The sequence below is a fragment of the Lupinus angustifolius genome, chromosome LG10 (assembly GCF_001865875.1).
Source record: "Lupinus angustifolius cultivar Tanjil chromosome LG10, LupAngTanjil_v1.0, whole genome shotgun sequence".
NCBI lineage: Eukaryota > Viridiplantae > Streptophyta > Magnoliopsida > Fabales > Fabaceae > Lupinus > Lupinus angustifolius.
Window position 1 is genome coordinate 12,422,793 of NC_032018.1, and position 21,048 is coordinate 12,443,840.

General features: G+C 31.0%; 1 protein-coding gene across 1 annotated transcript; it reads left to right on the forward strand.

Annotated features, from left to right (window-relative positions):
* Positions 5,632-8,675, forward strand: LOC109357619 (probable auxin efflux carrier component 1b). Its single transcript, XM_019601590.1, has 6 exons — positions 5,632-7,007; positions 7,461-7,734; positions 7,836-7,921; positions 8,072-8,229; positions 8,342-8,418; positions 8,567-8,675. The coding sequence occupies exons 1-6, from the start codon at positions 5,906-5,908 to the stop codon at positions 8,631-8,633; spliced, it is 1,764 nt and encodes a 587-aa protein (XP_019457135.1). The 5' UTR covers positions 5,632-5,905; the 3' UTR covers positions 8,634-8,675.

The following is a 21,048-nucleotide window of genomic DNA, read 5'->3' on the forward strand; positions in this document are numbered from 1 at the left end:
AATAGATAAATATAATGAAATCTCAGGTTATGATTCATCAAATTTCACCCTCATTCACCAATAGGAATGTGGCTTCCTATTTGTTCTCTCACTTTCTTATTCATTCATTCTATTTCATTCCATAATTTAATCTTACGTTTGTCATTTGTCGTCTTGTAGTAATATTGATAATAATTTGATTGATTAGGAACATAAATGCTATGATTATATTTAACTTAATTTTGAAATAATTTTGGTAATAATCGTGTAACAATACATTGATATTAATGTAATATTTATGAGCAAAATTTGATTTCATTCATTGTAATTTAAATATGAATAAAATAAATGGAAAATAAATTAATTTGATTCTAAGAAATTTGCAAGTGAGAATTAATGCATCATTGAAGATTTGGAACAAATAAAAATATAATTAGGACCATTTTGTGTTGAACAATAAGAATGTGGTTTTACATCCGTTCATTCCCTTTCTTATTCATTCATTATGTTTCATTACATAATTTGATGATAATAATTCAATTGATTATAGACTTGAATGATATTGTTATCTTTTAGTTAAAATGATTATATTTCAGTTAATATTTGAAATAATTTTGATAATAATTGTGTAACAATATTGAGCATTAATGTAATACTTATGAGCAAAATTTGATTTCACTCATTGCAATTTAAATGTGAATAAATGGATAATAAATCATTTTGATTCTAAAAATTTTATAAGTGAGGATTAATGCATCATTTAAAATTTGTACAAAAAAATAATAATTAGGATCATTTTGTATTGAACAATAGGAATGTGACTTTACATTTGTTCATTCCCTTCCTTATTCATTCACTATGTTTTATCCAATAATTTAATCTTATGCTTTCCATTTTTCTTCTTATTGTAATAATAACAATAATTTGATATGATTATCTTTCAGTTAAAATTTGAAATAATTTTGTTAATAATTGTGTAATGATACATGATTATTAAGGTAATATTTATTAGCAAAATTCGATTTCATTTATTGCAATTTAAATGTGAATAAATGCACAATAACTCAATTTGATTCTAAGAAAGTTGCAAGTGATGATTAATATATGAGTTAAGATTTGGAACAAAGAAAAAATAATTGAGATCGTTTTGTTTATTTTTCTCACTTAACTCTGTAAATATGTTCACCTATATTTTTAACAATGCAAATGCACCGATAATATGTGCACTATTTTATTCTATAATTTAATCTTATTTTTGTCATTTGTTGTCTTATAATTGATAATAATTTTAATTGATTAAAGACTTCAATGTTATTATTATATTTTGATAATAATTGTGTAACAATATATTGATATTAATGTAATATTTATGAGCAAAATTTGATTTCATTTATGGTATTTTAAATATGAATAAATGAACAATAAATTATTTTGATTATGAGAATTTTGCAAGTGAGAATTAATGCATCATTGAATATTTGGAACAAATAAAAAAATAATTAGGATCATTTTGTGTTGAACAATAGGAATGCGATTTTATATCCGTTCATTCCCTTTCTTATTCATTCATTGTGTTTCATTACATAATTTAATGATAATAAAATTCAATTGATTATGGACTTGAATGATATTGTTATCTTTTAGTTAAAATGATTATATTTCAGTTAATATTTGAAATAATTTTGATAATAATTGTGTAATGATATTGAACATTATTGTAATATTTATGAGCAAAATTTGATTTCATTCATTGCAATTTAAATGTGAATAAATAGATAATAACTCAATTTGATTCTAAAAGTTTGATAAGTGAGGATTAATGCATCATTTAAAATTTGTAACAAAATAATAATAATTAGGATCATTTTGTATTGAACAATAAGAATGTGACTTTACATTTATTCATTCTCTTCCTTATTCATTCACTGTATTTTATTTCATAATTTAATCTTATGTTTTTCGTTTGTCTTCTTATTCTAATAATAATAATAATAATTTGATATGATTATCTTTCAGTTAAAATTTGAAATAATTTTGTTAATAATTGTTTAATGATACATGACTATTAAGGTAATATTTATTGGCAAAATTCGATCTCATTTATTGCAATTTAAATGTGAATAAATGCACAATAACTCAATTTGATTCTAAGAAAGTTGCAAGTGATGATTAATATATGAGTTAAGATTTGGAACAAAGAAAAAATAATTGAGATCGTTTTGTTTATTTTTCTCACTTAACTCTATAAATATGTTCACGTACATTTTTAACTATGCAAATACACCGGTAACATGTACACTCTTTTATTCTATAATTTAATCTTATGTTTGTCATTTGTTGTCTTATATTGATAATGATTATATTTCAGTTAAAACTTAAAATAATTTTGATAATAATTGTGTAATAATAGGTCAACATTAATGTCATATTTATGAGCACAATTTGATTCTTCTTAAATCCTCTGTCCTCATTCTTATCAGTTGTATCTCAAATTGCCGAAAATCTCTCATCTCATTCATTTTTCCATATGTTGAGCTACAAACCATACATGATTGGTTATAAGGCCAGATTTACTATTCTCACAATTTTTATAGGAGAATTGTTCTCATTGAGTAACTCCATATATATATAAAATCTTAAATAAAATACACATATAGGAGTTACATTTTTAGGGAACAAATATATTCAATAAAATAAAAATATATTATAATTGTTTTATAACTTGCAATTGATTGAGAGAAGAAATATATTTTCATAACTTATAATTGGTTTAGAGAGAAAATATATTTTCAAAATAAATGAATCAATATAAAATTAAATGACAAATAAAAATATTCTTTAAAGTGCATTTTTTATTGACGTGTGTTTATTTTGTAGATTTAGATTTGTTCTTATTTTATAGATCAGTTCTCATTTTCATTAATTTTTTGTTTAATTTTCATAAGTTTATTTATTTTGTTGTTATACAAAAAGAAATAACAAACTAATTTATAGCAAACCCTCTTTGGGAATCCAAAATACATTAAATATTTAAATATAGACCATTGAATACACTTGATTTATTTTACTTTGTTTCTTACCTTTGTTATTAACATTGCAGATATAACAATATTAGTTTATATATTTTGATACTTTGTAACAATAATTATGAAACTCATGATTTTTATGATCAAATATTTATTTATATCATATGAGTTCATATTACTATGATAATAATAGTTTGTACTCAATTATATATTATCATGCCTTACTATATATTTGATCATTATGTTGCATAATTTGTCAATTTATGGACGATTATTATATTATCATGTCTTACTAGGCGACAAAAGATATGAAGTCATTATGTCGTTACATTAGAAAACATATCCAATGAAATTAATTCACAATTTTTGTGCTTCTATATATTTCGCTTTATTTTATCAAAGTATTACACAATATTACTAATATACATTTAATAATATTCATACTTATGTGCTTCTAAATATTCATCAAAATCAATGTCTAATGAGAATGCTCGAGTAATATGTGATTGTTTAACCATATGAATGCACAGGTAAGATGAATGTTCTTAACCACGTGAATATACAGGTAACATGTGTGCTTCTTAATTATTAGAATGTACATTTAACATGTATGTTCTTAATCACACGAATGCACGAGTAACATGCATGCTCTTAACCATATGAATGCACAAATAACATATTTTTCTTAACCATATGAATGAATGCACGAATAACATGTGTGTTCTTAACTATTAGAATGCACGGGTAACATGTGTGTTATTTACCATTAGAATGCACGGGTAATATGTGTTATTAACCAAACTAATACACGAATAACATATGTGTTATAACATGTTTATTCTTAACCATGCCAAAAAATTATTGTCCAGTACAAATACACGAATAACTTACTAGTTTATCTAACAAAAGATGTTCTTATGCACATTGTAAATACAAAACTCTTACGATTTTAATATATAAATACTAAATTCTAAATGTATTTAATAATCATATTCAAATAAATAATTAAGAGTTTTTGATGGGCAACAAAAAAAATTCCATTAAAAGGATAAATCTTAAGGAGAATAAATTGAACTCCAATAAACCAAAAGTTTAACAGAAAGTAATACAAGATAAATTAATTCCATCATTTCATACATGTGAAATATATGATTTTCAAAACAATCTGATCTCTCACATATCAAATATTCTAGATAGTTACAAATCAGAGAGAAATACACACCTTACTTTTACTTGTAGGCACATGCAACAAATGTTCACGATGTAGGAATTGAGTTTTAACTTCTATGTGAAAGAGAGAAGGAAATTCGAACCAAAAATAGAGTTTATGCTAAATATTATAGGATTTTGGGCACAAGAAAAAAATATGATTGACTAATTCCTTCGACCCTCCACATAATGCATAACTTGTCAAAATATTGGAGTCTAGGCCGCCTCTTCTTAGTACATTTAGCTTAGTCGATATGTTGATACATACTTTTGCCGAAGTTTATGGATTAAATCTTTGTTCAAATTTTCTTCCTCCTACTGCAACACCTTAGAGGCGTTTTTGACTAAATACTTATTTTCTTTGTCATGAGTCTAAATCCATGTATTAACCCCATATAGCTTAGGGACCTTGTTGATGCTAAGAAATTATATAATTCTTTAGCTTATTCTTTTCCCATTGAAAGAGACTCCTTCTCCATTCTAAGTTCCATAGTCACTCGTCATTCCTCCATTCATCCATAGCAAATAGCTTTCACAAAATAAAGAGTTGCATCACACTATATAAAATTACAATGTCAATATATGAAAATTAATTTTGAATCGGAACAAGCTAGTCATCAACATCTACAATTATGTAGATAACATTATGGATGAACTTATAAGTGAACCAATTAGTTAATTTCATAAAAAAATAAAAAATTGTTAATTGGCAAAGGCATTATTTCACCAACTTAAAAACTCATAATTGATAAATTGATTGAAATAATGTATTATTCATAAATTAAGAGTTGATATTTCACATTCATCCTCTACTTAATTAATTAATTAATCTGTTTTCACCTTTCAACTCTAATCATCAAACTTGTATTCAACTAGCTTATCAAATGCTCATTTGTTTTATTGTTGGTAATTGGAATTGTCAATCACTGCACTATTTAAACAGAGCAGAGAGATAAAAAAAAGATAATAAAGAAAAAATGAAAAGAAAAGCAGTATAAAGTTATGCACTAAGTTATGTCTCATGTGTTTTTTAGTACTAATGAAAATGGATGGACATTGTACTAAAAAAAAGTATACTACTTCTTACTTGTTTATAATTGATTAGACAAATATTTAATTATTAAAATTTTAATTTAAATATATTTTTCAACCAATCGTGAGTAATAACAGATAAAATGATACACTTTATGTAAGAGGAAATGTGCTCCCAACAAAAACAGAAAGCTTCATCATTAGTGTTCATTTTCATTTATGTAAGATAACGACAATAATATTTATACTAGCAACTATATCCCCATTTTATGCATAAAAAATTAATCCATATTAGGATATGTTTCTAATAAATGTCCCTCCTAATTTTGCATTCGTCGAAAGGACTTACAAAAGGCTTAACAAAAGCCCTCAGTTTTTACTTCCTTCACTGCTATTAAAATGCCGTAAACTAAACCTTCTTCATTCCCACCTTACCTTTTTCTCCTTTCTCTCTCTCCATCTCTCATTATCCAACTTTCAACACTTCAAAAGATAAAACCTCTTTTGGTCTTTAACATCAACACCTTCTAACTTTTCTCTCTAAACTCCTTCCCTTCCATAACTTTTATCCAAGTTAACAAAAAGGAACCATATCTTGACACCAACTTTAGTTCTTTCAAATCACAGAAAGTCTTTTGTTTTTATCAACAAACCAAAAAATGATTAGTCTTTTAGACTTGTATCATGTTCTCACTGCTGTTGTGCCACTCTATGTGGCCATGATCCTAGCATATGGCTCAGTAAAATGGTGGAAAATCTTCAGCCCTGACCAGTGTTCAGGGATAAACCGTTTTGTTGCACTTTTTGCAGTTCCATTACTCTCATTTCACTTCATCTCAAGCAACAACCCTTACAAGATGAATTACAGGTTCATAGCTGCAGATTCATTGCAAAAAGCTATAGTCTTAACAGTTCTTGCAATATGGGCAAGGTTCAGCTCAAGGGGTTCATTAGAATGGTCCATAACCCTCTTTTCTCTTTCAACACTCCCTAACACACTTGTTATGGGGATACCCTTGCTTAAGAGCATGTATGGTGATTCCTCTGGTACCCTTATGATTCAGATTGTTGTTCTTCAGTGTATCATATGGTACACTTTGATGCTGTTCTTGTTTGAGTATAGGGGTGCAAGGATTTTGATAGTGGAACAGTTTCCAGATACTGCAGGGTCTATTATATCTTTCAAAGTTGATTCTGATATTTTATCTTTGGATGGAAAGGAACCTCTTCAAACTGAGGCTGAAGTTGGTGAAGATGGGAAGCTTCATGTGACTGTGAGAAAGTCAACAAGTTCAAGGTCTGAGATTTTTTCAAGAAGGTCTCATGGACCTAATTCTGGTGTTTCACTAACACAAAGGCCTTCTAACTTAACCAATGCTGAGATTTACTCTCTTCAGTCTTCTAGGAACCCTACTCCTAGAGGGTCAAGTTTTAACCACTCTGATTTTTATTCCATGGTGAATGGAAGGAACATGGCTACTGGTGTGAGTCCAAGGCAATCCAATTTTGGGAACTTGGGTTATGATGAAGAGAGTGGTGGTAATGTTTCAAGAACTAATGGTTATCCTGGTCCTCCAAATAATGGGATATTTTCTCCTGTGACTGGTTCCAAGAAAAAGGGTAATGGTGGTGAAGGTGGAAAGGATCTTCACATGTTTGTTTGGAGTTCAAGTGCTTCTCCTGTATCAGAAGGTGGAATCCATGTCTTTAGAGGTGGTGATTATGGAAATGAGCTTGGAGGGGTAGCTACTAACCACAAAGGTTCATAACTTGCTACCCTTTTTGACCTTTTCTTTAGACAAGTTGTTTTTTAGTTTTCAAAGTGTGTGGACTTGATAGTGTCATTTTTTGTTTAAATATATGAAGAATGTGGTTAATTATTTGACATGATTTTATTATCATTTATTGTTCTTGGACTTTTCTGGTTTGATTGCACTAGTGTGCATCTTGTTTTGTCTTCTTCTATAAATGGTTGTTGGTGTTAAAAGTTAGTGTGACTATTTTTTTATGTTTAGACTTTGCATTTTGACTATCGTGGCTAATGTTTTTCTCATTCACATTTACTATTAATGTGGGCACTATGTGTTCCTTAGAATGAATCCCATTGCAACTGATATTGATTTCTTGCATTGAATAATGTCAATGCTTATTTCAGGTTATGTCACTTTCTTTTGTTCTCATTGGTTTTCACTTATTTTCTAATTTGTTGTTCAGATTACGATGAGTTTGGCCATGATGAGTTTAGCTTTGGAAACAGAACTGTGGCTAATGGTTTGGACAAGGAAGGACCAGTGCTTTCTAAGCTTGGTTCAAGCTCCACAACTGAACTTAACCCCAAATGTGTTCAAGGTGAATCCAAACCAACTTCAATGCCACCTACTAGTGTTATGACCAGACTCATCTTGATAATGGTGTGGAGAAAGTTGATTAGGAATCCTAACACTTACTCTAGCATCATTGGTCTCACTTGGTCCTTGATCTCATTCAAGTATGTAATACCCTTTTGTTATTAATTTTAATTTTATCTAACACTAATAGTTATACAACATTTTTCTAATTTTAATGTAACATTTGCTGTTGTTTTTGCAGGTGGAATGTTGTGATGCCTGCAATTGTTGCTGGCTCAATATCAATCTTATCTAATGCAGGCCTTGGCATGGCAATGTTTAGCCTTGGTATGTTTACTATACAAGTTCGATTTGTTTTCGTTATCCCTTCTTATAGTTCTAATGTTATGGTGTTAATAACTATTAAGGAGTTGTATGCATGGTTTTATCACAAGTGTCTAGGTAATTGAAGATTTGAACTCTTTGGTAAATTTGCAGGGTTATTCATGGCATTGCAGCCAAGGATTATTGCTTGTGGAAACTCGGTTGCTTCCTTTGCTATGGCGGTTCGTTTCCTTACCGGCCCTGCAGTCATGGCTGTTGCCTCAATTGTTGTAGGACTAAGAGGAGTTCTGTTGCACATTGCTATTGTTCAGGTATAAAAGAAAAGTTCCAAATGATAGTGAAATAAAATCATTGGTCTCTAATTTTTTCATGGTTTCATCACTTTTTAGTGCTATTGTATAAAATGTATGTGTGTATTTTCAGGCTGCTCTGCCACAAGGGATTGTGCCCTTTGTGTTTGCTAAGGAATACAAAGTTCATCCTGACATATTAAGCACTGGGTTTGAACTCAAATGCATCTATTTTCTTTTTCTTATTATTCACCATAGAAAATGTACTTGTTAAATGTACCTATGTTATGACTTGCTTCTACTAGTAGTTTTATGAAATGTCTAAAGTTTTGTTTTTGGTGTGTCTATTTTGTTCCAGGGTTATATTTGGGATGCTAATTGCTCTTCCAATTACGCTTGTTTACTACATTTTGCTTGGACTTTGAAGCAAGTCGAGGAGGACATGAAATGAACCTAATTATGAAAAACAGACTAATTGCAATGGACTATTATACCCTTTTGTTATTATTATTATTATATATTGGGTAGGGTGTTTTATTTTTTGCCAACATCTAACATTGTAGAATTTTGGAAGGCAATGAGAAAGGGGAAGATAATATTTTTAGTGACTAGGAAAACTTGTATTGGCAATTTTTTTCCCTTCTTACTCTGGATCCAACTCCTATTAAAGAAAAAAAATTTATTTTATATATGAGTAAATTACACTAACACTCCATGAATTTTAGTGAAATTACACAAACCATCTCTCACTTTTTTACACCTACACAAACCTCCCTTAGTTTTTATACTTTCATTACATTGATCACCTTTGCATAAGAAATAAGTGTAATCTTTTAAACAAAAAATATGATAAATGTAATTAAGTTAACCAAAATATGATATATTGTGTAGACAAGTCTAGATAATATACAAATCAATGTATCTTTCTTATTTTTGGTTACAAAATGTATCAACAATTCTAAAAAAATATTATTTAAATCGCTTTTATAATATAGTCTAACGAACCAAAAATAATAAAGAAATATTAACTTATATATTATTTGGACTTGTCTTTAGAAGATATAATGTTTTGTTTAACTTAATTGCATTTATCACATTTTTTTTTTATTTCTTATGCAAGGTGGTCAGTGTAATGAAAGTATAAAAATTAGGAGAGGTTTGTGTAGGTGTAAAAAAGTGAGGGGTAGTTTGTGTAATTTCACTAAAACTCAGGGGGTATCAGTGTAATTTACTCCTTATATATTGTTATTGTATTACACGTCATTTTTTATTCTTCAAAAATCTTGACATATTCCACTCTAATTACATTTTGATTTTATTTTTTATGAAATTAGAGATAGTCAGACTTGTTTGTAGCTGTCCACAGCTTTTCTTTCTTTTTACTAGTCCTATTTTTTTTAGGCCAAAAAAGGAGGATGAAGCCGATTTGGAATGGCAAATTTATCTATATGCAAGTAAAAGTTGATAAAAAAAGTTGTTTTTTTAGAGGGGGAAAAGTGGGGGAAACTAAATAGGAATTTTTGTTGGGTTTGTTTGATTGATGTTTATAGCATTAACAAATTATGAGGGTTAGAACTTACAAGTTGTCCATCACGTACTAATTTTAATTATGAGTATTGTTCGAACTTGAAGCTTATGCAGGGCTATGGCTGAGGTTGCAATTATGGTGCTTCTGCTGCCACACTTCATAGCCTCCCTTGGCTTATCGGCTATCACGGGAATGGATTTTTAATGAGCTGGTTTTTTTGTTAAGCCCTTGTATAAAGAAATATATAATATTTATTTATTATCAATTTAAAGATTTATATACAATTGGTATATTATTCAACATTTGTATTACATTGTTTGAAGAATCAATGATAATTAAACATGAATTGTGGATGATACAATAATTATGTATAAAACTTATACAATACATATATTTTTTGGTATATAAATAAAAGTAAATTAGAGAATTGTAATTTAGAACCTTGTAAAGGTTCATATATGTTTTTTTGTTGATAGTCTCACATTTTTTGGGGATAGAATAGACATGTTTAATCTTTCTTTACTTTATCTCTTCATGTGAAAATTTATAGAAGATCTAAAATATAAGTAAGGGTATAAAAGAAATATGGCTTTGAAGAATAAGAAGAAGATGGGATACAAAGATCTCAGTAAGTATTGAAAATGAATAAGAAACTTCTTTTATTCAAGATGAGAAAATGATGAAAATACAATATTGGAATATTGAAAGAGTATCTTAATTGATTTGATTAACTAACCTATATTCTATTTATAGAAATGACTACCTAACTAACATAACTAATTCTGCTAAGCAAAAATACACATGTAAATAAGAAAGACAAAGAATCCAAGAAAGTTGTGCTATAGCATTGTGATAAGTGATATGTAGTTGATAGTAGTTTGGTGCAACTTGGTTTAGGTCTGGTGTATTGGGGATTGAAAGTTTGGACTGAGTTGGCCTGGAAATCTTTGGATCAGCATAAGTAGAATCATTAGCTTGAATATCGGGATCAGTAGCTTTATCAACAACATCAATAGCATGAACAACATGATCATGTGCAGAGTGATCTTGGCATGGTGTAGAGTAGTTTTCGCCTTGTGTAGAGTGGTCTTGGCTGGATATATTGGCTAATACCCCCTACAAGCTGGGGCACATATGTGAAGTAGCCCAAGCTTGGTTTGAATATCAGAATAGTCCTTAGGCCCTAGAGCTTTTGTAAGAGCATCAGCCAACTACAAGTGACTAGGAACATACATGATCTTGATGTTGCCATTAGCATATTGTTATCTAGTTGTGTGACAATTAAGCTCAATATGCTTGGTTCTTTCATGAAAAACAAGGTTAGATGCAATATATAAAGCATATTGATTATCACAATAAAGTAAAACAATTTTGAAAACGAGTGTTGTAAATCCTCAAGGAGATAATTGAGCCATGTTATCTCACAAGTTGTAAGTGTCATGACTCTAACTCGGCCTCACAAGAGCTTCTTGAGATAATCTTTTGTTTCTTAGACTTCCAAGAGATAAGATAGTTACCTAGGTATATGCAATAACCTAAAATAGATCTCCTTGTGTCAGGGCATGATGCCCAATCACTATCAATGTAGGCCTTTAGTTGAACAATGGAGTTACTTGGAAAGAATAAGCCAAGAGCAGGGGATCCTTTTATATACCTTAGGATTTTAATAGCAGTCTGGTAGTGTATGCTTGTTGGTAGTGCCAATTGATTGACAGAAAAAGTAAGATTAGGCCTAGTATTGGTGAGGATATAAGTCTTCCTACAAGTCTTCTATAGGTAGCTATATCAAAATAATCACCACTATCATCTTGGTATAAGTGAGTTCCTTGGGTCATAGGTGTTGATGCAGGCTTGCAGCCCAACATCCCTTTATCAGAAAGAATTTCTAAAGCATATTTCCTTTGGTTCATGGAGATACCAGACTGATTTCTTGTAATCTTAAAACCAAGGAAATTTTTTAGATTGCCTAAGTCTTTAATATTAAAGGTTTCATCCATCATGGTTCTAATATGATTGATTTCATCCAAGTTATTGCTTGAGTGGATGATATCATCAACATACACAAAAATTATGTTGACAGAGGTGACAAAGGTCCATTTAACAAATAATGAATGATCATCCTTTCCCTTCTTATATCCATGCTTGATTAATAAGTTAGATAATTTGGAAAATCATTGCCTACTAGCTTGCTTAAGGCCATAAAATGATTGTTCTAATTTACAAACATGTGCAGAATTGGAAATGTGCATACCATGTGGGGGAATCATATAGACTTGCTCAATGAGATCCCCATATAGGAAAGCATTGTTGACATCTAGTTTCTTAATATGCCAATTATGTATAGAAGCTAAAACAAGGAGTAGCCTAATTGTGCTTATTTTAACTACAAGGGAAAAAATCTCTCAATAAACAATTCTCTTTATTTGTGTGTACCCTTTTGCAACAAGTCTGACCTTATATCTCTCAACACTCCCATCAGACTTGTATTTGATCTTAAAGACCCATTTACACCCTATAGCTCTTTTATCTTTGGGTAAAGGGGTGGGAGACCAAGTATTATTAGACTCTTAGGCTTGCAATTCCTTTTGAATGACATCCTGCCATTTTGGATCCTTGATGGCTTGGGTATAGGTTTTAGGTTCTATCTCAATAGTGGTGGCAAGGATGCTGGATTTATGAGATGAGGCCAAAGACTCATATGATAAGAATGAAGCTATATGGTACTTAGAAGTGTTAGCATGGTGTTTGTTGTGCATCAGAATACAGTGGTAATTCTGCAAATATGATCGAGGTCTAGAGATTCTATGACTCTTTCTAGTATGCATATGTTCTGGATCAAGAGGATGACATGGTTGAACATTGTCCTCAGTATGAGTAGGTATGTCTTCTATGTGATTATTAGGAACATTGTTAGTTTGAGGGTCATCAGATGGCATAAACAAAGTATCATTATAGGAATTAGGAGGATTGTTGGTGTGAGGTATAAGGTTGTCCAAGGTGGATGTTTTTCTAGGTCTGTAAGAAAAAACATTTTCATGGAATATTACATTCATGTTTACTTCCAGGGCCGTAGTAGAGAGGTTAAGAACAATGTAGCCTTTAACACCATCCTTGTATCCTAAGAAAAGACACTTAACAACCATAAGATCAAATTTATATCTAGAGTGACTTAAAGTTCTATCATAACACAAAGACCCAAAAACTTTAAGATGCAATAAATATGGTTGTTTCTTATACAAACATTCATAAGGAGACATGTTATGCAAGACAAGTGTAGGCAACAAACACTACGCCAGAATAGCAAAACAACAACGCTTAAAATTGTCACTTAACAACACTTTTGTGGCACTTTCTATGTAAGCATAGTAGTACATAAGGTTATATTCAACATCGTTTTTTGTAGCGCAGTAGAAAGTAGACATTTAATAGTGCTCACGGCACTGTTAAATGTCTACTTTCTAAATAAGACAACATCTCTCACAGATATTCTATTTAAACACATGACAAACATGTCCAACTCCACCATAATTGCAATAGATTTGTTAAATCACCACCGACTCCAGCTACATTCAATCTTAACATATTCCAATTTTATAAAATAACATATGAGTAATGAGATCTTATGCAAATCGTTCATTCTTTCTCCTCCAATGTTCACTATAGCCAAAAACCTATAACACCATAACTGCATAATTTCACAACAAATAAAGATCACACTATTTTTAAAGAGATAAATAAATGAGTTAAAATAAGATAACAATTTACCTTATGCTTGAAGAGAAAAACCAAAAATTGATACCTTCACCATAGCTGCATAACTTCACAACAAATAAAGATCACACTATTTTTAAAGAGATAAATAAATGAGTTAAAATAAGATAACAATTTACCTTATGCTTGAAGAGAAGAACCAAAAATCGATAACTTGCTTGAAGAGAGAAACTAAAAACAAAAGAGAAAAAAATGTAACTTATGGAGAAGAAGAAAAGTAAGAGAAATAATAAACTGAGTGATATGTATTATTGTGTGAGGTTTTGTTTTTGAATTTGAAAATATTCTCGCTCACTAAAACAAACATTTAACAACGCTTATTAAAGAAGTGTTGTTAAATATATGAAGCTTTAACAGTGTTTGCTTCAATAAGCGTTGTTAAAGATAACACATTTAACAACGCTTTCTTCAATAAGTGCTTTTAAACATAACACCTTTAACAATGGTTATTGAAGAAAACACTATTAAATATATGAAGTATGATGACTTTTAACAGTGCTTGCTTCAATAAGCGATGTTAAAGATAACACATTTAACAACGCTTATTGAAGAAGTGTTATTAAATATATGAAGTATGACCTTTAACCGTGCTTTCTTCAATAAGCGTTGCTAAAGATAACAACAGATAACAAAAGATAACACATCTAACAACGCTTTCTTCAATAAGCGTTGTTCATTCTCTTTCGCCTTACATTTAACAACGTTTAACACATAAGCGTTGTTGGATGGATGTTGTTAAATATAAATTCAGGTGTAGTGAAATTAATAACATAAACAACATGTTTAACATCATAAGACCAATAAACTTTGAGCAATTGACTTTGTATTAAAAGAGCCCTTGCTACATTCAACACATGTTGATGTTTTCTCTCAACCATGCTATTTTGTTGAGGTGTGTAAATACAGCTAGTTTGGGGAAAAATGCCATTTGAAGAGTAGAATGATTTCATTAAAAAATCTACTCTATTATCACTTCTAATGGTTTTTAGTCTGCTGGAAAACTGAATTTCAATTAATGCAGTAAAAGTTTGAACAAGTTGAGAGGTTTCAGACTTGTTCTTCATCAAAAATATCCACGTGAACCTAGTATAATCATCTACTATGGTAAAAAAATACCTATGTCCATGTATAGAAGTTATAGGAAAAGGACCTCATATGTCCATATGCACAAGATCAAAGCTATGTAAAGATTTAGTATTACTAATGGGAAATGAGAGTCTTCTTTGCTTAGCTTGGTGTCAAATGTCACAAATCCGTGATTTATTAGAGTTGAGGAAAGAAAATTTACTCATAAGAACATTCATATTATCATAAGAAACATGGCCTACTCTATAGTGCCACAACTCAAAATCGAGAATATTAGCATCATCAATATAGGTAAAGTTGATTTTGTGAAAGAATTTATCAGCTTTTAGCATATATAGCCCATTGATGATCCTAGCTGTACAAATCGTCCTCAAAGAGATCTTGTCCTGAATTTTACAGCATGATTTATCAAATTAAATAATGCATGATATGTAGGTAACTAGTTTAGGAATGGAAATCAAGTTATATGAAAAGGAGGGTAAATAGAGAACATCATGCAAAATTATATTTTGAAAGATAGGGACAATTCCAGAAATCTTGGCAATGACTTGATTTCCATTAGGTAGTCTTACTATGATTGGTTTGATGTCATGGTATATAGAAAACAAAAACAAAGTGGAGTAAACATGGTCAATTGCTCCACTGTCCAGAATCCAAGACTTATCACAAGAATTGTAAGAATTGATTTTGTGTATATCTGGAGTATTTGGATCAGGAGTAATGGCTGTTGTAGAGAGTATGTTGGAGCTGCTTGTAACAATTTGATGGTTTTGTTGTTGTGCATTACTAGTAGAGTCTCTTTGCTACAGCATGGTCACAAGCCCATTATAATGTTCTTAACTTAGCCCAAAAATGTTGTTCCCTTGATCATTGCATTGCTAGTTGTCCTGTTGTGCCTCACTGCTTGTTCTTTCAGCTTTTAAGGAGTTAATTTGCTCATTCTTTGTAAATTGGAAATTAGCTGGAAAACTATGAAGCATATAACAATTCGTCATTTCTTACAGTAAGTGTAAAACTTCATGTTTCTTGAGTTCTTGGTCCAAGAACCTTTTCCATATGGCATATAGTTTCCCCTCCCAAGATTTCTGATATTGCTTGCACCTCTGCTAGATGATCCTCCCCTCTTCCAATTTCCCGAGATTGCCGTGGTTTTTGCATCTAAATCTTGTTCATAAATTTTTCTTTCCTACTAAATCACTAAGGCAAGGACTTTGCTTATATTAGGTAGAGGCTCAATGAGAATTATTTGAGATCTTATTCCACTGTATGTATCATTGATCCCCTTTAGAAATCTGATTGCCTTGTCATCTACCCCGCATTTCTTGATGTCACTCGATGCATCACAGGTGCATTTTGGGCAAGGTCTGAAATTGTCTAGCTCATCCCACAAAATTTTAAGTTCTGTGAAATAGCTATTGACATTTAATCCTCCTTGTCTTAAATTGGCTATTGAGTCTTGAAGTTCTGCAATTCTAATGAGGTTACCTTGGGAGAATCTTTCCCTAAGGTTCTCCCAAACCTCATGAACTTTGTCTATCCAAAGGATACTTTGTGAGATGGAGGGTGATACAGATCTTGTGATCAAAGATATCACAATGTTGTTAGCTCTCTCCCACACAAGATATGTAGGATCAGATCAGAGTGGCATTTGGATTTGACCATCAATGAAAGGGATTTTGTTTTTGGAAGTAAGGCTCATGATCATGGATCTTTCCCAATGGAAATAATTCTCTTCACTCAGTAGGGGTGTAACCAGAACAGTGGCTGGACTTTCTGAAGGATGGACATAGAAAGGTGAATCTGTATTTTGTGATGGGTTTGGTGAATTCGTGCTTGGTATGATTGATGCCATTGAATGTAGCAGAGCTCTTTTCAAAAGAGCTCTAATACCATATAAAAGAAATATGGCTTTGAAGAATAAGACGAAGATGAGATACAAAGATCTCAAGAAGTATTGAAAATGAATAAGAAACTTTTTTTTATTGAAGATGAGAAAATGATGAAAATACAATATGTGAATATTAAAAGAGTATCTTGATTGATTTGATTAACTAACCTATATTTTATTTATAGAAAGGACTACCTAACTAACATAACTAATTTTACTAAGCAAAAATACACGTGCAAATAAGAAAGACAAAAAATCCAAAAAAGTTGTGTTATGCATTGTGATAAGTGATCTGAAGTTGCTTGTAGTTTGGTGCAATTTGGTTTAGGCCTGGTGTATTGGGGATGGAAAGTTTAGACTGAGTTGGCCCATGAGTTTTGTTTAGAGTTGGCCTGGAAATCTTTGGATCAACATAGGTATATCATCAGCTTGAATATCAGGATGAATAGCTTTATCAACAACATCAATAGCAGGAACAACAGGGTCATGTGCAGAGTAATCTTGGCCTGGTGTAGAGCAGTCCTAGCCTAGGCCTTGTGCAGAGTGGTCCTAGCCTAGGCCTTGTGCAGAGTGATCTTGGCCTAGTGTAGAATAAACATGTTTAATCTTTCTTTACTTTATTTCTTCATGTGAAAATTTATTGAAGATCTAAAATATAAGTAAGAGAATAAATCAAGTTAAAAGTATTCTCATGTAAAAAAAAGAGAGAGCACAATAAATCTAAATTGTATAACTATATATTGATGATTAAGATTAAAAGTTAGTAATCACGTATTACTTAGTTATCTTTTATTCTTTATCATTTAAATAAAATTTAATTATCTATATTAATTGTTCTCATTTCTTACAATAATAATTGTGGTCACTTAAGTCACTTCTATATAATAATAATATAATAATTAAAAAAATATTGGAATATATACTTATATAGATATATATTGCCAACAAAGGGTTGGCCTAATGGATGAATATCCAATATCACATAAAACCAAGGTTTGATAAGTGACTGTGACAGTTGTTAAAGGAGAATCACAGTAATCGAAAGTGATTAGTTTGTTATTAGCATCCAAGCTTTATTGATTTATATGAGAAATAGTTTCAACTTTCGTATGAAAAAGCTTCACTTGGAACTTGGAAGTGGATGCTTAATTAGTTCAGCTTTTCCTGAGGCATGTGGTACTGTTGGATACATAAGCTTTGGCGGGTGAGGACTACTAGTACTAGTGGGGTACTTTTTGTCACTGGCATTAAGCTATTAGCTATCCTATCCCTTCATAAATAAATGCAAATATGACACAACTTAATTAATACTTGACTCTTCTCTAGGAGACAATATGGCCATCACTAAAGTACTCCAATTAAGTCTGAAATCTGAATTTAGAAGAAAAAATATATATGTACTTAAAAATATAAAAACTGTCATTTATTTTTAATATTTATTAACTCTTTAAAAAAATAATACAAATGAATTATGATGATATATTAACTGTGTACAAAGTTTTACACAAACAAAGAATATGCCGATATTACACTCATTTTAAAAGAACAAAAGTGGAAGCATAAAATATGAATTATTTAACTTTGTAATATTATTGTAAAAATTTATACATAATCAAATATATTATCTATTATTCAATTGCATTACTTTTTTTGAAGAGTTAACAATGATCAAATATAAATGATGTAGTGATAATACATAAAACTCCTACCTTGTCGGAACATATATATTTTTCTTATTTTTAAATAAACTGATGGGAATGCATTAGATCAAGTTCCATTTCATTTTAAATCTACAATTCAAACAGTAGATTGTGTTCCATTCTATGCATGTCCAAAACACTCTTTAACATTTTACCTTAAAAATTAAGGATCCTCGCAATGATTGTCTCAAGAGGTATAATTTAAGGATTTTTTTATAAAACATCTAAAATTAATTTTTTGATATGTTTTTGTATAGATCGCATATATCATCCATACGAGACACACATGTTCAAAAATATATACATTTTACATATAACCATGAGGTTAAACTTTCAATACTAGGATATCATCAGTGTAATATTTACATTTGTTAGTGTTGCAGAAGAAGAAAGATTAAATTAGATGAGAGTGGAATCAGAGAGAAAGATTGGAAACTGAATTAGGAAAAAGAATTGGAGAGTATATTTTCAATGAATTGCAATTGTATTGATCAATGCCTCAATGATACAAGCTAATATACAAGTTTCTAAACTTTTCCACCAACTTAACTATTGTCTATAAATGGCAACTCTCTTAACTAACTATAACTAACTCATTTGATTACACCAATTAACATGCTGTAAAATGTATAAAACCAGAGAGAAGAGAAGACGAAAAAAATTGCAGAGAAAAGAGAGAAAGCTTTTGAGACTAAGTTTCTGAATTTCTATTAATGAAGTTCGGTTTACAAAAATACACAAAAGATACTTCTATATTATTCCTTTAGAAACAGAAAGATAAAAAAACTTATCTGAATCAGTTTTCATCTAACTGGTTCAGTTTCTATCTAACTACTAATTACACAAAATTGCATTATTCTATTATACCCCCTTGAAACCGAGGGTGCAAAGCCAAGTCGGATTCCTCTAGCATAGTCTTGAATTTTGAGCTGGTTTCTAAGAGTTATGAACCGGTTGTTTGGAAATGGTTTTGTTAAGACATCTGTTATTTGAAATTCAGATGGTATGTGTTTAATAGTGAGAGTCTTGTTTTGAATTGTGTGCCTTACAAAGTATAAATCCAGTTCTATGTGCTTAGTTCTGCTATATAGAACAGGATTGTGAGACATAACTACTGTACTCAAATTATCACAGGGAATAGAGGGAGTGTTGAAGGGAACTTTAATTTCTTTAAGGAGAGATTCCACCCACATTAACTCCTGAGAAGCCAAAGCAAGACTCCTATACTCAGCTTTAGTGATGGAGCGAGAAATGGTATTTTACTTTTTGGACCACCATGTGACAAGATTTGGACCAAGATAAAGACATGCTCCAGATGTTGATTTTCTATCATCTATATCTGAAGCCCAATTAGCATCACAATATGCAACTAAGGAAATAGCCGAGTTAGGAGAAGCGGGAGTGACAGTTAATCCCATTGATTTAGTACCTTGGAGATACCTTAGAATTCTTTTGACCACTGTCTAATGTGAATTTAAAGGTTTGTCTAAGAATTGACACACCTTATTCACACTATAGGTAATATTTGGTCTAGTAATAGTGGCATATTGCAATGCTCCTACTATAGACCTATAAAATGTAGGATCTTCAAAATAATCAGTTCCATGTTTGGTTAACTTGCAGTTACTACCCATTTGTGTAATTCTTGCTTTAATAGAGGAAAGGTTTGCTCTTTCAAGTAAATCTCTAACATACTTGGATTGAGATAGAAACAGGGAACCATCATTCTTGTGCTTGACCTCAATCCCCAAAAAATAATACATAGCACCTAGTTGTTTTAAGGCAAAGGTGTTGCTTAGATCCTTAATTACTTGTTGAATAGGGGAAGTGGATGACCCTATGACAATAATGCCATCAACATAGACCAAAATAAAGAGTTGATGTGTCATAGAAGGGTGGAAGAAGAGGGAGTTGTCGCACTTGCTGAATTGTAAACCAAGTTTGATGAGAGTGCCTTTTAACCTTTCAAACCATTGCCTTTGAGCTTGTTTGAGACCATAGATAGCTTTATTTAATTTGAAAACTAGAGTTTTATCACAATGTTGAAATCTAGTGGGTCGAGTCATGTAGACTTTTTCATTTAAGAGACCATTTAGGAAGGCATTGTTAATATCCAGTTGCTCAATAGCCCAATGATGTGTGACAGTTAAGGTCAGCAATATTCTGATTGTGACTGGTTTAACAAGAGGAGAAAAAGTCTCGTTGTAATCAATATATTGCTTTTGATGAAAACCCTTTGCTACTAATTTGGCCTTGTACTTATTGATGGAACCATATGGATTCTCCTTCATTCGAAATACTCATTTGCACCCAATTGCTTGCTTGAGAGGAGGAAGAGGAACCAAATTCCAAATGTTGAGAGCCATGAGAGCATCATACTCAGCTTGCATAGCCTACTGCCAGACAGGTATAGTAAGTGTTGTTTTAGCACTAGATGGCTCATGTTGAACAAGTTGAACACTTGGAAACTTGGGTTTGTAGATACCAGACTTAGATCTGGTTTGCATAAGGTGAGTAGAAAGAATAGGAGCAGCCTCAGTATTAGTTGAAGGTGTGAGAACAGAATGAGACAATTCAGAAGAGGAGAGATTAGAAGTTGGTAATGAGCAAATATCAATATGAGACTTGGGAGAAGAGACTTGTGTAGGAGAGACCATAGGGTGAACTGTAGGAGACATAGGATGAGAATTAGTCTATGAAGGAGAAAAATGAATACCACATGGGGAATTAGAAACAGTGGAATGAATGAGAGACTTATGACAGATGACAAATGAAGGAGGAATGTTAGTGTGAGCAGAGGAAGGCATGGAGTCAAAAGAGAGATCAACAAAGGGAAATGTAGACTCATTGAAAATGACAACTTTAGA

What these genes read in the sequence shown, in the direction of transcription:
- LOC109357619 (XM_019601590.1), top strand. Translation starts at nt 5,906, where the DNA reads ATGATTAGTCTTTTAGACTTGTATCATGTTCTCACTGCTGTTGTGCCA. An exon ending in TGGTCCTTGATCTCATTCAA is followed by an intron (nt 7,735 to 7,835) that starts GTATGTAATACC and finishes TTGTTTTTGCAG; the next exon opens with GTGGAATGTTGTGATGCCTG. An exon ending in CATGGCAATGTTTAGCCTTG is followed by an intron (nt 7,922 to 8,071) that starts GTATGTTTACTA and finishes GTAAATTTGCAG; the next exon opens with GGTTATTCATGGCATTGCAG.